We start from the raw sequence: 15,807 nt of genomic DNA, 5'->3' as shown, positions 1-15,807 counted from the left end.
GGGGAGAGAGGGCATCCCTGTCTTGTTCCTTTTTCGATTTTAAATGAGTTTGTAAGGTTATTGTTTATAATCAATTTGGCCGATTGGCTTGAATATATTGCCTCTATTCCTTTCATAAATTCGCCCTCAATCCCTGCTTTCTCCATAGATTTTATTAGGAACAAGCAAGAAACGTTATCAAACGCTTTTTCCGCATCTATGAAAATCAACGCCGCCGGTATTTCATTATTGGTTTCCAAATATTCAATTATATTTATGATATGTCTCACATTATCTTTCATAAACCTGTTTGGGAGGAATCCTGCTTGATCTTTGTGAATTAAATTTACTAAACAGTTTTTCAATCTATTCGCCATGATATCTGCAAAGATTTTATAATCATTATTTAATAAGGATATCGGCCTATAATTCTTAATACTCAATTTATCCGTATCCGGTTTAGGAATTAACGTGATATGAGCTTCTCTCCAGGACTCTGGTATTCTTCCTCCTCTTAAGATGTTATTCATAGTATCACAAAGCGTTGGTATCAGTTGATTTTCTAAAACTTTATAGTATTTGGCAGATAGGCCATCCGGTCCTGGGGCCTTTCCCAATTTCATTTTTTTTATCGCAATCTGGATTTCTTCTATTTTTATGGGTTTATTTAACTGAGTTCTTTCTTCTTCTGTTATGGTCTTTCCTCTGCAGTCCTCTAGATATTTTTCTATTTGAGTTCGATCTTCCTCTTCTTTCTTATATAGCTTCTCATAAAATGTAAGAAATGTTTTTTGTATTCTTTTTGGGTCTTCTGTCACTTCTTCCTCTATCTTTATTTTGTTTATCACATTTTGTTTTTGCCTTCTTCTCAGTTGCCAAGCTAATAATTTTCCCGTTTTGTTCGCTGATTCAAAATATTTTTGCTTCATTAACTTAATTTTCCATTCGATTTCTTGGTTTGTTAGTAATGAGTATTGTGCTTGTAATATTTTTGTTGTTTGTATGTTTTGTTCATCTTTCGGGTTTTCTGTTAATTTTTTCTCACACTCTCTTAGCTGTCCAAGAATTTCTTCTTTCTTTTGCTGTCTTATTTTCCTCTTATAATTGTTTTGTTGAATGAAGAGACCTCTTAGAACAGCCTTACTGGCATCCCAAACTACTTCTATGTTTGTTTCTGCATTGAGGTTCAGATCAAAATATTCCTTTAGGGTTGTTTTAGCTTTTTCAATAATTTCTTTGCTATCTAATAAGTATTCGTTCAACCTCCATCTAAAACCCCCCTGTGATATACCTTTTATTTCCAATGTTGTCGGATTGTGGTCAGAGAGGGTAGGATTTCACATTTTATAGATCTTAAAGTAAGTTCCCTCAAAATCCAGATTTGATCTATTCTGCCCCAGCTTTTGTGTACTTCTGAGAAAAAGGTGAACTGCTTTTCTGTTGGATGCTTATGTCTCCAGATGTCTACTAAGTCCATGTTTTCTTCCAAATCTTCAAATGATTTCGGTAGCTTCCCTTGGTTTCGTTTTTTCTTTTCCATGCTCTTTAAAGGGAGCGCGGCTCATGGGGGAGCCTTAGCTGCACGCAGCCTCTCCCGGGCAGGGGATGAAGGCTCCCCTTGCCCGGGAGAGGCTGCACGCGGCCAAGCAAGCCGCCAGGACAGTGAGCGGGATCAGATGCGTGAAGCCTCTGCAGGGCAGTGGGATGAAGGCTCCCCGCTGCCCTGCGGAGGCTTCCCACAGCTAAGCCAGAAGCTAGAACAGCTAGAGGGAGCACTGCGCAGCACTGGCTTAGCCACGTGAAGCCTCCGCAGGGCAGCGGGGAGCCTTCATCCCGCTGCCATGCGGAGGCTTCACGCATCTATCCTTGGCTTTTGTGGGAGATGGCGGAAGGGACAGAGTGCGCGGCTCTTGGGGGGAAAGCTATGGTCCAGTGTGTCTAATAGAGTGAAAAATACGGTAAGTCTCACAGCTCTGCAATTAAGCACCACATTGCACTTCCTAGACTTTTTTCTGCTCACTGCTTTTTTGACTCCCTTCTTTCCATACGATGCTGTCTCTGCTCTTTCCTTCATCCCCATCATTCCTTGCTTTCAGTTAACTTTCTACTCTCTCCTCTTTTCTTGACTCACTTGTTTTGTGTTGGCCCAGCCACTGGCGGAGGAAGAGGCGTACAGGGGGAGCGCACCGGCCCCGGCAGTGTGATCCCAGCAGGGTGCCATCGCGGCTGCCCCTGCTGCCCCCAGGATGCACACCAGCCCCGCCCCTGCCTGCTCTCTGCCCCCCCCCCCCCAGTGCTGGAGCATGAAGCTCCGCCACTGTGCCCAGCTTCCTGATCTTTTATTTCAATAAAATTACTTGAGGTTTAAAAATCACCCTTACTCCCCAAGTAGCTTGCCCAGAATCATGAGTAGGAAATCCTCATGCACAAGGGTTTTTTTCAGCTGGAACTGCAGTGAGCGCCATTGTCATAAGAGAACAAGGGAGGTGTTCATGGTGAGTTCCAGCAATTCTTTTTCTAGAAAAAAAATAGCATTGCTCATGCATATATATATACTTTTCCTCCAAATAGTCTTGGGTTATTATATGGTTGCTTTAAATTGTCATCTGCCTCCATATAGTGTACCCAAGATAATATTGGTGTCTATTCACTGTATAAGGGACGCTGTGGTCTAAACCACTGAGCCTAGGGCTTGCCAATCGGAAGGTCAGCGGTTCAAATCCCCACTCAGTCCCAGCTCCTGCCAACCCAGAAGTTCAAAAGCATGTCAAAGTGTAAGTAGATAAATAGGTAACGCTCTGGCGGGAAGGTAAACGACATTTCCATGTGCTGCTCTGGTTTTGGCAGTCATGCTGGCCACATGACCTGGAAAAACTGTCTGCGGACAAACATCAGCCAGTAAAGCGAGATGAGTGCCGCAACCCCAGAGTCGTTCATGACTGGACTTAACTGTCAGGGATCCTTTACCTTTACATTTTATTCACCATATACTGCCATAAAAAGGATCTAATCAGATTATACAGTGGTGCCCCGCAAGACGAACGCCTCGCAAGACGGAAAACCCGCTAGACGAAAGGGTTTTCCGTTTCGGAGGCGCTTCGCAAAACGAATTTCCCTATGGGCTTGCTTCGCAAGACGAAAATGTCTTGCGAGTTCCTGCGGGTTCCCCCCCCTTTTCCCCCTTTTCCTAAGCCGCTTAACAGCTGATCGCTAAAAGCCACTAAACCGCTAATAGCGCTAGTCTGCTAAGCTGTCAATGGGCTTGCTTCGCAAGACGAAAAACCCGCTATATGAAGAGCCTCACGGAACGGATTAATTTCGTCTTGCGAGGCACCACTGTACAGGATTTGTGCCTGAATGTAACTATTCTTTTAGCTTCACATCAAGGAGTTATCATCTCAGGATATCAGTCTATTTCTGTACCAATTGCAAACATTTTGACCTGCCCTCCTGATGGCCCATCACAATTTAAGAGTGAAAACGAAAAAAGGGGGGAAGCCCCATATATCCAGGTGAATATTAGAGGTTTAGTGGGGAAAGATCCTGAGAAGCAGCTAAATTAAATGCTGGATCCTCCCTTACACCACTTTAGTGGTATTCTTTATTTCTATATTTATTTTTAATAATTGTGAACCATTTCTATTCAAAAATTTTTTAAAGGAACTGAAGGCAGCTAAAAAATCAGCAAAGCAATATAAAATAAAACAACCATGACCAAAATTCCACCAACCTCCCCCCCCCCAAACATTATCAAAATGTTAACATATATAAACAAGGTGCACAACATTATTCAACCCAAAGACTTGTGGCTAGCAACCTATATACCCTGCAGAGGGGCATACTATATGGTTGTGGCCACTGTAAAGCTAATAAGACCCAAATAAATCTGAGAAGGTACTGGGGCAAGAAAAAGCACATAGCCTACTTTTCTTTTCTCGGAAAAACCAAAGCACTTCGTTTCAAATAATGCACCATTTAAAAATGCTGGTGGTGTAAGATCAATTCCCTGAGCAACATGGCGAGAGGGACGATTTCTAAATACCAACTATAATTACAGTAATTTTAGGCACTGAGCATCTTACAGCTCTCCGGGGCTCTTGATGTTAAGTAAGATGTGCTTAAAGGCTCCTCTGGAAACCAGCCTCGCAGCTGTGGCATGCTATTTTCTGTTGCCAAGGTCGGCTCCTGGGCAGCAGATGGTGCTCTTGTATCCAGCAGCTGGCTTCAGTCCACTCCACTTCAGTTCCCACCTCCCCTTCTTCTCTAAGATGGTGTGACTGTGTATGCAAAAGCGATTGCATTCCTTTTTATCCCCACAGTGTATTCTGACACCAAAAGCCTAGTCTATTCTTACCTTGGCGTTGGGAGAATGGATTCTGGTGGCTCAGATCAAGAGCTCCCTGTCCTTTAAACACCTTTGAATTCCTGCAGCCTTTGATTCTCTCCAAAGTTACCATTGCTCCCTGCCTGTGGAGACTTTTGAAAAAAGAAGAGGGATTCAAAAGTTTGCTATCTCAGCCAGCACGGATTTTTCAAAGTGCCGCATCCATCACATGTCCCTGTTGCCTACTCAAAGGCTTGAAAGCAGAGATCGTGTCCTCCAAATCATGGAGAGACACGTATTGTGGTGAGATCACCAAACTGCCTTCTTGTTGCTGGGGTGAGCCCATATGGATGACCTCCTTGCCTCATTGGTCGCCCCTTTGTTACTGGGGAAGATTTCTGTCAGTTGGGGTTTGATTGGCACATAAGGGGATATTTAAGGGGCTGCATGTGGCGAAATACTTCCTCTTTCGCATCGTACAGTGGATCTCCCACCCTCCCTCCCTATAATTTAAGGTTGTGTTTTTGACCTTGCTATGCCTGTCTAGGGGTCGTCTGTTTTTGGAGCAGAGGCCCGGTAGGAATTTTGCCACTTGGCTGGTGCCATTTGGTTTTTGCCTACCATCACAACTTTGTAAAGTTGGCAGTTAGGCCTTGGTTCATCCTTTGGTGGAGGGGATTAAGGATTGGCTGTGCCTGCCCCTCAATTTTGTTGCTGCTGCTAGGGAATTCCGTTAAAGGAATCCAGGGGCTTGATTTGTTCTGTCCGATCCCCTCTCAGGGGTAGGACCATGCCAGAGTTCCTGAGAACATCTGGTGTGAACTGAGAAGCGGAAATCTGCCTCTCTGCTCCCCCAGTGTGTTTTCCCTTACTGACCTCTGGAGGTTCCAGTTGTCAGTCCTGTTCCTGCCGGTGCAGGTTCAGGTAGTCTGAACCAATGCCTAAGCAACCACTCACATGCTGTAAACAATAAAGTTGTGGCCAAATTAATGCCGAAAATCCTAAACAAATATTCTGTTTCCTGTGTGATTTATTTTGGAGGGGGTTTGGGGGGTCTTCACACCAACCACTGTTGCCTTCGCTTCTTAACAGCAATGACACCAGCATTTCCTTGTATCTTTCTCAGATGCACATGCTAATGAGGCTCAAAGAAGCAGCCAGCTATTCCAGCGCACAGAGCTGCGACAGCGATACTGCTAGTCACCACGATGATATTCTGGACCCCTCGCTTGAGTCAACTCTCTAGAGAGGAAAGGGCCTGGTTATATAGGATGCTGGTTAAACTGTCCCGGCTTTAACTGCTGCAGTGCCGAAGCAGCGCATGCCAGGGTGGCCCGAGAGAGAGCGTGAGTGCTGTGTCATATATAGGCGGTCGACTTATCTCTAGAAAGTCAGGAAAGCAAATCAAAATGGAAAGCTTGAATTAGTTTATTTTCAAGAGATTTCAGTATCAGTGGAGCTGAGTGAGACTCCATCAATCAACTGGAAAGGGCCTTTTAATGGGAGGGGGAGGGGGGACAACTAAGCAGATTGCACATGTTAGCCAAACTGGAATCTCCTTGGGGTTGTTTCTTTCTGTCTTTCTTCCTGTCTCAAAAGTTTACAATGCAAGCCTTTGGTTTTTTTTACACTTCAATTTACTACGAGGTGCTGCATTAGTGGTCTTTGCGATCCTGGTCCTCTAACCTCTGCCGGTGCCCCGTGGCACTCATTACAAGACACAACGGTAGTTGTACACTGCTGCCCATTCCAAAATGAGTTGGAGAAAGAAAAAGAAAATACAGAAAGCAAACTCCATAAAAGCACAAAACAGTTTTGTGGAATTGCCAGGAAAACGCTACTGTGATATATGCTGGAAAAGTGCCAATTTGATACTAAAGCTGCCAAGTTTGCAGTGATGTGATCCACCAAGGTTTCTGGGTTGTTGTTGTTGTTTTCCTGTACAAATCATCTGTTTTATATACAACTTGTTTTTAGCCGCGAGGGTATTTTTTAAACACCTGCCCACCTCTTAACAAGGGTTTTTTTTACCAATTCTTATCTGACACTGAGTAAAGGCTTTCTTAGGGCTTCGTATGTTTCGAGCCTTTTCAGTGGGGGGGGGGGGGGAGAGAACATTTCCTATGGTGCTGTCTCACTGCCTTAAAACCGATTTCTAGAACAATTTTACAGTTGGTTTAATTTGTTAAACCATTGATTATTTACACTGTTTTCTTTCTTCATTTACTAACGAGAGAGCATCAGTGAACACAGTAGCCTCATCTCTGTATATCATGTTTTTTAACGAAGTGGCTAGAAGAACGATCTATTGATATAGATATATAGATAGATTATATATATAGTATTTTTTATCTTGTGTGAATAGATTACCATCTAAAATATTCAAGTGACCCAGAAGCCACTCCTAATAATAAACAATGATTAATAACAAAACCTGAGACAGTTGGCTTAAGTCCATTTGGTTCTATGAAAAAGAGCTTATTAAAAGAGAGGTGTTTTGGGGAAAATCTTATCCAGCAGAGCTGGGTGCACTTGGTGCAGCATGAGCACAAATATTTCTTTTTTCTTTCCCCTTCCTCTTCATTTTTCCCCCCTAGTTTGAAGCATGCTGTTTTGATTGCAATTGTTGTACATGAAGAAATTCAGCATTATGACACAGTGATTGTCCACTGTAGTTGAGAGAAAAGTTTATACTGTAAAGGGGGAGGGGGGTTGGTTTTGCACAGTCTACTGGGAGGGTCTTGTAATATTAAAAAAAAAAGCCTTGCACAAATGAAAGCAAACAGTGACAGCAACAACAAAAATAAGAAACTGTATTTTATCTTGTTGGTGTTAAGAGATGTTTCATTTACTGAGATTACCTGTATGTTGCAAAAAAATAAAAAAATTAAAATATCCAGAGCGCAAACCATACAATCTGGAGGTTTTTAAAATATATATATTTAAAAACAATGGTGTGTTTGTCCTGTATTTAGAATTGTTATGACTATGCAGGAGCTATCCATGCTAGAGTGAGCATGTTTCAATCTACATTATAAAAGCCAATACATCTTAGGCAAATACAAAAATGTTGTATATCCTGGCAGACTACACCAGTTTGAATGAAAACTGATCAGAGTAATTGGATATGCCGATTCAACTAAATGAAAGTAATAGAAGGGCTATGGCATTGTGTAGACATGCACTTGTATACTTAGAGCCACAGTCCTGAAATTGCCAACTCTGAGCACATCACGTTCACTGTAATAGGATGCTAGTGTTTGCTTTTCAGATCCAGCTAGCCAGTGAGTACCTTCAGGACATGTAACTGGTGCTACAAACTCCTGTGGCCCATCTACTTTATAAAAGAAAGTCAAGGAAATCAGTGTAGTTTTCCTTGCTGCAGCACTGAAGCTACAGGTCCCCTGCATGGTGCTATTGCCCTAATAAATAAAACTCTGATATTATGCACAAAGAATGTAGTCTGAAGTAAGGCACAAATCCTGGATTACTTTCTCATATTGTTAAATGACATGCCACTCTCTGGCAGATGACTAAAACAACAACTGCTCTTTATGATATATGTGGTCTGAAACAACATATAAGCAAACCCATGAATTCCTGCCATTTTGACGCGCACACACAAAATACCTGTATGTATGTACCACATAATACAAATTTCCCTGCAATACATCTCAATGAGTCCACCTAGTTTACAACTTTAAAATGTTTGTGAAACATTTGTCTGTATACATTTTATATTTTGTACATTTTCGATGTAACATATCATGTAAATAGACAGAAACAGTGAGATAAATCATCTGAAAAGTTTTGTAGTCTTTGTAAAGCCCTAATAATAAGTATTTGGTGTCATCAGACTTAACTGGATGATGTATTTTCTATTGATTTGTTGTTCTTCTAGCTTGTAAACCAGCTTGCATATATTTTTTGCAAGTGTGCACACTGTATCTGTCTAAATTATTACTTTGCCATTAAAGTGGAATTATTTATTGACAACTGAGTCTGTTGTCTTTTGCACATTGCAATGTTACTTTCAATAATATATGCATTTTTGTTCACACTAGTTGGTGCATTTATGTACACATTTTTTTTAGTTTGACAACTGCATTACAAAAATTGTGGAAATGTGAATTTCAAAGGATCAGTTGTGTTTCAGTTCACATTGTTTCAGGAAGAGTGAAATAGGTAGGTTCGCATTAAAATATGAACCAAACCAAATTGTTCCTACTATTTGTACCTCCATGAACCATTTTCACACGTGGAAGCCTCAGATCTGTCACTATGTAGGCCCTACATATTGTATGATACCTAACTGTAGGTATCCAGAAAGCTCCTAACATGTTAAGTGCTTCCACTTCACCAAATTGTAGGCTGCTTTTGGTACTTGGATGACTTAAATTCAAAGACAGGGGCGAAAAGGCAGAACTGTTGCATTAAGCAAAATATAAAACCCTCATGGGAAAAGTAATGTTTGCTGAAAAATAGGGAATACTCACATTTTGGGTGTGGTGGGGGAAGCATGTCAGTATTAAAGCAAACGAAAATGGCATAAGCAGAATTAAACACATTTATATAAGCTTCTCTTTTTACATATGCTACGAAACTCATTCTATTAAAAAAAAGGCATTACAGTGGTGCCTCGCAAGACGAAATTAATCCATTCCGTGAGGCTCTTCGTATAGCGGTTTTTTCGTCTTGCAAAGCAAGCCCATTGACAGCTTAGCGGATTAGCGCTATTAGCGGTTTAGCGGCTTTTAGCGGATCAGCTGATAAGCGGCTTAGCGGCTTAGGAAAAGGGGAAAAAGGGGGGGGGGGAATCCCGCAGGAACTCGCAAGACATTTCGTCTTGCGAAGCAAGCCCATAGGGAAATTCGTTTTGCGAAGCGCCTCCAAAACGGAAAACCCTTTCGTCTAGCGGGTTTTCCGTCTTGCGAGGCGTTCGTCTTGCGGGGCACCACTGTACTACAGTATGGATGTACTTCCTCAAATAATTTCTAAATGGTAGTATTATTCAGAATGTGATTGATTGAATCACATCACCTAATTATAGTTTGCAGGGCAGAATGGGAAAAACATAGCAAATCTGCATGTTCCTACCTCTGTATTCAATTATCAATTTATTACAGACATTATTGTTTTTAAAGTGAGTTTCCATACTATTTTGGCTCTTCTGTTTTCAAAACCAGTTTTGACATTCTGGTACCATGATACAGTAGCCAAGACTACTGTTAGAAGAAACCTAGATAAATTAGGAGGATAGGCATAAGAAAGAACACATAATAGCTCTGTTAGTTACAAGAAGCTAAACTACAACATTCTATTAACTGTTAATGTTTTGTTTTTAAGAACCTGGTAGGTGGTGTCTAAACCACATGTCAGCACATACGGCCGCAATTTCTGGTGTCTGCATTTGCGCAGACACAATTTCCGGTGTCTGCGCCTGCACAGACGTGATTTCGGCATCTGAACATGCGCAGACATAATTTCCGGCACCGCGGAAGCAAGTCCCTGCACCACGCTGCGCCAGTTTAGTGCAGCTCGCGGGGACTCGCTGAATGGGCAGCTAGGTTTGGGGAAGGCTCATGGGCCAGCTAAACGACCCCCGAGGGCCTGCAACTGAACAGTTATTTTGCTATATAAAGCAACCATCTTGGATCACCCTTGAATTATCTTCTGCTCCCTGCCTTTGGTGAATAAAGTCCACCTGATCTGGGTATACTGATGTTTCTATCATAGTCTGAAGTCTATTAGCAGTGGCGTAGCAAGGTCAGGTGGTACCCGGTGCAGAAAATTTCTTGTCACGCCCCCCCCCCCCCAATTTAAATTTAGTTGGACTCCCAAGAGACTGCGATCTACTCACAGTATAAAAAGACTGGCTGTGATCTACCCATTATCATTGCCAGGAGTTCTTGAGCTTTTTTTAGGGGAGTGTTGGAAAAAGTTGTTCAGCTTTTCGGGGGGTTGCAGGGTTTCGGTCCTGAGTTGAGAGGGCTTCTGCTTCTCTCCTTCCCTCCACTCTCCATTTGTTTGCTCATCTTCCTCCTTCCCATCCTCTCCCTGCCTCCTGCCTGCCTGCCTGCCTGCCTCCTCTGGGAGTATGGGACTGTCAAAATGTAGTGGTGAAAAGCTGCGCAACTACCCCCTTTCCCCCAATGGCTCAGGGTAGGCAGGAGTCGCAGGCGGGAAGCATACCGAATGTCACCCCCCACGGTGGCTACACATGGGGCAGTCCGTCCCCACCTTGCTCCGCCCCTGTCTATTAGCAAGGAATGTTGTTAGCATTGCGGCAGCTACTGTACATTCATTAAGGGGGTTGGGCTAAAATTTGCACAACAAGCGTGGACTTTACCAAGCTTCGGAATAACAGAGGTATGAATATCATGCAATAAAGATGGCAGGATACCCGATCCAAAAGCATTTCAATAAAAGATAAGCAACCCATTAGTGTAGCCAGCAAGTGCAGAGGGGAACCGTTGCCCACATAAATCTAGTAAACAAACTCAAAATACTTAACTGACCAATTGCATTGCAGATAACTCAGTTCCCCTCCCCCCCAAAAAATAAAGGCTTCTCCCCAAATAAATCCCGACTACACCCATGCAGTAACCTAAGGAGCAAGGAGTCTGAATATGTCTTATACCATTCAGTAAGAAAGCCATCTGGCTCCAGAGCTTTCTGAGCCCTCATACTATTAATGACATTCTTTATTTCTTCCATCTGCAAAGGCTTTGCAAGAAATACCTGTAGTTGTAAATCTAAGGGTAGAAGAGCCAACTGTGAAAAGAACATTTTAAATTCACACTCCATAAAAGGTAAAGGTAAAGGTACCCCTGCCCGTATGGGCCAGTCTTGACAGACTCTGGGGTTGTGCGCCCATCTCACTTAAGAGGCCAGGGGCCAGCGCTGTCCGGAGACACTTCCGGGTCACGTGGCCAGCGTGACATCGCTGCTCTGGCGAGCCAGAGCCGCACACGGAAACGCCGTTTACCTTCCCGCTGGTAAGCGGTCCCTATTTATCTACTTGCACCCGGAGGTGCTTTCGAACTGCTAGGTTGGCAGGCGCTGGGACCGAGCAGCGGGAGCGCACCCCGCCGCAGGGATTCGAACCGCCGACCTTTCGATCGGCAAGCCCTAGGCGCTGAGGCTTTAACCCACAGCGCCACCTGCGTCCCTGTCCCACACTCCATAGGATCCTTTTATTTCCTATACAAGGTAATATAGTTGTTTTGAAACTCTAAATCTATTCCTTTCAACAACATATATATATTATTGGATCCATCCTTTATCAGTGAGCTATAATTCAAACTTTTGGGGAAGTCATGCCCATAGATATGCCATAATTAAGTGAAATTCATAAAAATCATAAATATAGAAACAAAAACTCAGTGTCCCACTTCTCAGTATTCTAGAACATAACCCTACAGCAATGTGCAATTGTGGAAATCACATAAAGACAGTATTCAACGATCTGTACTAAACATCACTACTAAAACCACCAAAATAACAATAGTATATTTGGAACAAGAATGCACTTTGAGCTGTGAACGAAGCAAGTTAGACTGTTTGTGTCGGTTTAAAAAGAAGTCAAAGGGAAAACAAGGAAGAGAATGTAAGCAATTAATAAAACAGGAAGAATGGAATGTGATGCAGATTCTGTGAAAAAAACTTGCACACCTGAGGAGCAGCAACCTCCCAGTAAACAGACTGGAAGCATCCCATGTGTCACCTGAGGCACTTCCCTCAAATTCACTTCAAATTTCACTTTAGGTGAAATTTTGGTGGCAACTGTAGCCTACAAAGGGGAGGACAATAAGCCCTTCTGCAGCCAAGAAGAGACCATTGGATAGCAGCTCCGTGATGGCCAGTAACACGTGGATTATTAATGGTATGCTATGAGTTGTGCGGGACGCAGGTGGCACTGTGGGTTAAAGCCTCAGCGCCTAGGGCTTGCCGATCGAAAGGTCGGCGGTTCGAATCCCTGCGGCGGGGTGCGCTCCCGCTGCTCGGTCCCAGCGCCTGCCAACCTAGCAGTTCGAAAGCACCTCCGGGTGCAAGTAGATAAATAGGGACCGCTTACCAGCGGGAAGGTAAACGGCGTTTCCGTGTGCGGCTCTGGCCAGAGCAGCGATGTCACGCTGGCCACGTGACCCGGAAGTGTCTCCGGACAGCGCTGGCCCCTGGCCTCTTAAGTGAGATGGGCGCACAACCCCAGAGTCTGTCAAGACTGGCCCGTACGGGCAGGGGTACCTTTACCTTTACCCTTATGAGTTGTGCACTCTCTCTCTACCATTTAACTGGAAGTACTCAGAAGTTCTAACAGTGCTGAAGACCGGCAGTTAAGTAGTTGATGGCAGAACAGAGCCACGCACACTCACCACCATGCCCACACTGTGCCCAAGTCCCTGCCGCTGCTTCCTCTCTGTAACCACCAGCAATGCTCGGAGGGGAATCCAGGAACCCTGTCCTGCCAATTATTCCTGAAGTGCATATAGCCCTGACCTCTTGTTAAATTCAGCCAGCTGAGGGAACTGAGCCTGGCCCAGCAAACCCAGACCAAGCAGCCTCACCTTAGCTTTCCTCCTTCCCTACTCTATAAGACTGGTGAGGTGACATAACCTACAGGGACTTGTTTGAAACATGCAGACAAATCATACCCTTTAGTTTGATTTAATCCCAAGCACATGTTGAAGCCAATATATGAATATAAGCTCAGCCAGAGGCCTCCCCATTGCAATCAGCAGAACTGCAAACAGTTATTTGCCTTCTGTAAATGTCTTCTACATACCCTCCAACATTTCTCCAATGGAAATAGGGATGTCCCATTCCATAATGATAACATTAATATTTATAGCCCACACATCTTACTGGGTTGCCCCAGCCACTCTGGGCAGCTTCCAACATATATACAAGCATAATTAAATGCCCTGCTAAACATCTTCCAAGATAATAATGCCTACTCACATCATAAAGAGCTCATAACCCACCTACTCTCAGCAGCCAGAAACATCATAGCCAGGACATTGGAGAGACTTGTCAGGAGTAAGCATGGACCAATGGTATCAAAGAGTATAAGAATTTGCCTTCACCCCACTATGGCTCCCCTTTATTACATACACAGCCCAACAAGACAACAAGAATCTGCCGACAGCATACAAATCAATCTGGCTAACCTAATTAAAAAATACACACTCACACCCCACTCTCACACAAAAACAATTCTCACTGCAGCCAACCAAAGACAACCAACCACAACCTAAGCCACCACCAACCTCTCTCACCACCATGGAAATACAACAAGCGAATAGTAAGAGAACCCATACAAGTAACACTGACACAAAACCCCACACATACACTAAGTAGAAGAATAGAAGCATAACCACCCGACCCCACCCCACTTACCATTCCCCCCACCTTCTCTTTCCCCTCTTTTCTTCCTAACAAAAAGAAAAACTCTGTTCTATCCTGTTTCCCCTTTGTTTAAACCAATTCATGAACCAAGAACTTATACATTGACCACTAATAATGAACCATATGTTGTAGATATCACTCTACATTTAGAGTGCTATTTTTGTGATATTCAAATGACAAGAGAAAACTTGGTATACTTATTTGTATAACATTCTTGTTTATAAAGCCCAATAAAAAGTTATATTTTTTTTAAAAAAACTCCAACCATAATTAAACATTAAAAAAAAAAACCCTTCTCTATACAAGATTGCCTTCAGACAGCTCAGGGGTCGGATAACTCCATACCCTCCAACATTTCTCCAATGAAAATAGGGACATCCTAAAGAAAAGCGGGTCATTCTGGGATCAAATCAGAAACCAGGATATCTTCTCTAAATCAGGGACGTCCCTGGAAAACAGAGGTATGTGGAGGGTCTGCTTCTACCAATCAAAAGCTGCAATTGGGATTGCCTCACACCAATGTCTTGCAAGCCAGAGCTATAGTGACTCTCATGAAATAATCTATCTGTTGCTTATTACTCCTCATGCCTTTCTTAGGCATTACAGTACCAAATTTAATTGCCAAATTGTGTTTGTGTGACTATGTGTCAACACTGTCACTTATCTGACTTTGTTTGGATGTGTGACTGATGACTCCCCGGCCTGCAATGACAGATATTGGAGGTTCTGGAAAATGATAGTCTATTTCTCACAAAACAGTTGTGTTGTCGTTTCTGGCTCTCAAAACTGCTTCTTATGCCATAATCAAATATACATAGTTCCTTAGAGGGTGGCTTATTTTCCTTGATAACTGAATAATATCATTCAAATTAAATGTTGCTACCATGAAGTTAAGTTTATGCTGCAGCTATGAATGCACTTTCACCATGCAAATGGGTTTCTGTATAATAATACCACCAGCAGAAAATGGAATCTGTCATAAAAGATAAATTATGCAAGGAGTGGACCATGTGGCCTGTTTGCTGCATTAAATTGCTTTTTGTTTGTTCCTCATTCAACTACATTCTTAAATAAACATTGATAAATTGTACTGAGTGATCACATTGTTACCAAGAGCAACCTTTTACCAGCACTCTGGTTTATTAAACAACATAATATTTAGACTGCCTTATGGCAGTATGCGTCCTTCATCTTTAATGTTTTATTCAATTAGATATTATTTGTAGAGGAATGTTTTCTTGCATAATTTAATGAAAAAAGTAAAAAAAAAATATTTAAAAAACCCTACCTGTAAACACAATACAAGAATGAGAAATATGGCTATATGGCTTGAGATAGTGCATTGGGGTGGGGAAACGTTTAGCCTGAAAGCGGCGTTTCCTTCTGAACCATGCTTCAAGGGCCACCACATGCCAGCAGTGGACAGGATTAGAGGCAGAATGTGTTCAGTGGGCTATACACACTCAAATACCCCCTCTGCCCTCCCTACAGGCAACCAGGAGGGATTCTCAGAGTTCAAGGGCATATTTCAGCTAGGCAAAAAACAACAACTTGTAATGCAAAACAAAGTAAGTGAGGGATGCGGCTTAGAAAACTGGAGTGTGATGGGGGGTGGCTTTGAGGGCCAGGTAGGGAGGCCTGAAAGGCCGTGTTTGGCCTCAGAAACTGAGATTTCCCACCTTTGTGGCATTATTTCCTCTGATGAAAATAGGGGCATATTATATTATTATTATTATTATTATTATTATTATTATTATTATTATTATTATTATTATTATTATTTTATTTGTACCCCACCCATCTGACTGGGTTGCCCCAGCCACTCTAGGCAGCTTCCAACATACATAAAAACATATCAAAACACTAAACATTAAAAAACTTCCCTATACAGAGCTGCCTTCATATATCTTCTAAAAGTTACATAGCTACTTACCTCCTTGGCTCAGGAGTCACATAACTCCATACCCTCCAAAATGTCACCAAGGAAAATAGGGACGTTCTAAGGAAAAGTGGGATTTTCTAGGGTCAAATCAGAAACCGGAACAGCTTCTGTGAATCTGGGGCTGTGCCTGGAAAATTGGGGTGCTTGGAGGGTC

At 42.7% G+C, this 15,807-nt stretch overlaps 1 protein-coding gene across 9 annotated transcripts in view; it reads left to right on the top strand.

Annotated features, from left to right (window-relative positions):
* NAV3 (neuron navigator 3) overlaps positions 1 to 6,405 on the top strand; it is a 436,309-nt gene extending 429,904 nt beyond the window's left edge. For all 9 annotated transcript variants that reach the window (XM_079991796.1, XM_079991792.1, XM_079991797.1 and 6 more), the window contains one exon: positions 5,430 to 6,405. In XM_079991796.1, coding sequence (XP_079847922.1) covers positions 5,430 to 5,549 — 120 coding nt within the window. In that variant the 3' untranslated portion in view covers positions 5,550 to 6,405. The remainder of the gene's footprint in view (positions 1 to 5,429) is intronic.
* Positions 6,406 to 15,807: the final 9,402 nt, after the last annotated feature.

Source organism: Podarcis cretensis (genome assembly GCF_951804945.1).
Source record: "Podarcis cretensis genome assembly, chromosome: 10".
NCBI classification, from domain to species: domain Eukaryota; kingdom Metazoa; phylum Chordata; class Lepidosauria; order Squamata; family Lacertidae; genus Podarcis; species Podarcis cretensis.
The sequence above is the reverse complement of the archived record's forward strand: the minus strand, read 5'-3'. Positions and strand labels throughout refer to the sequence as shown.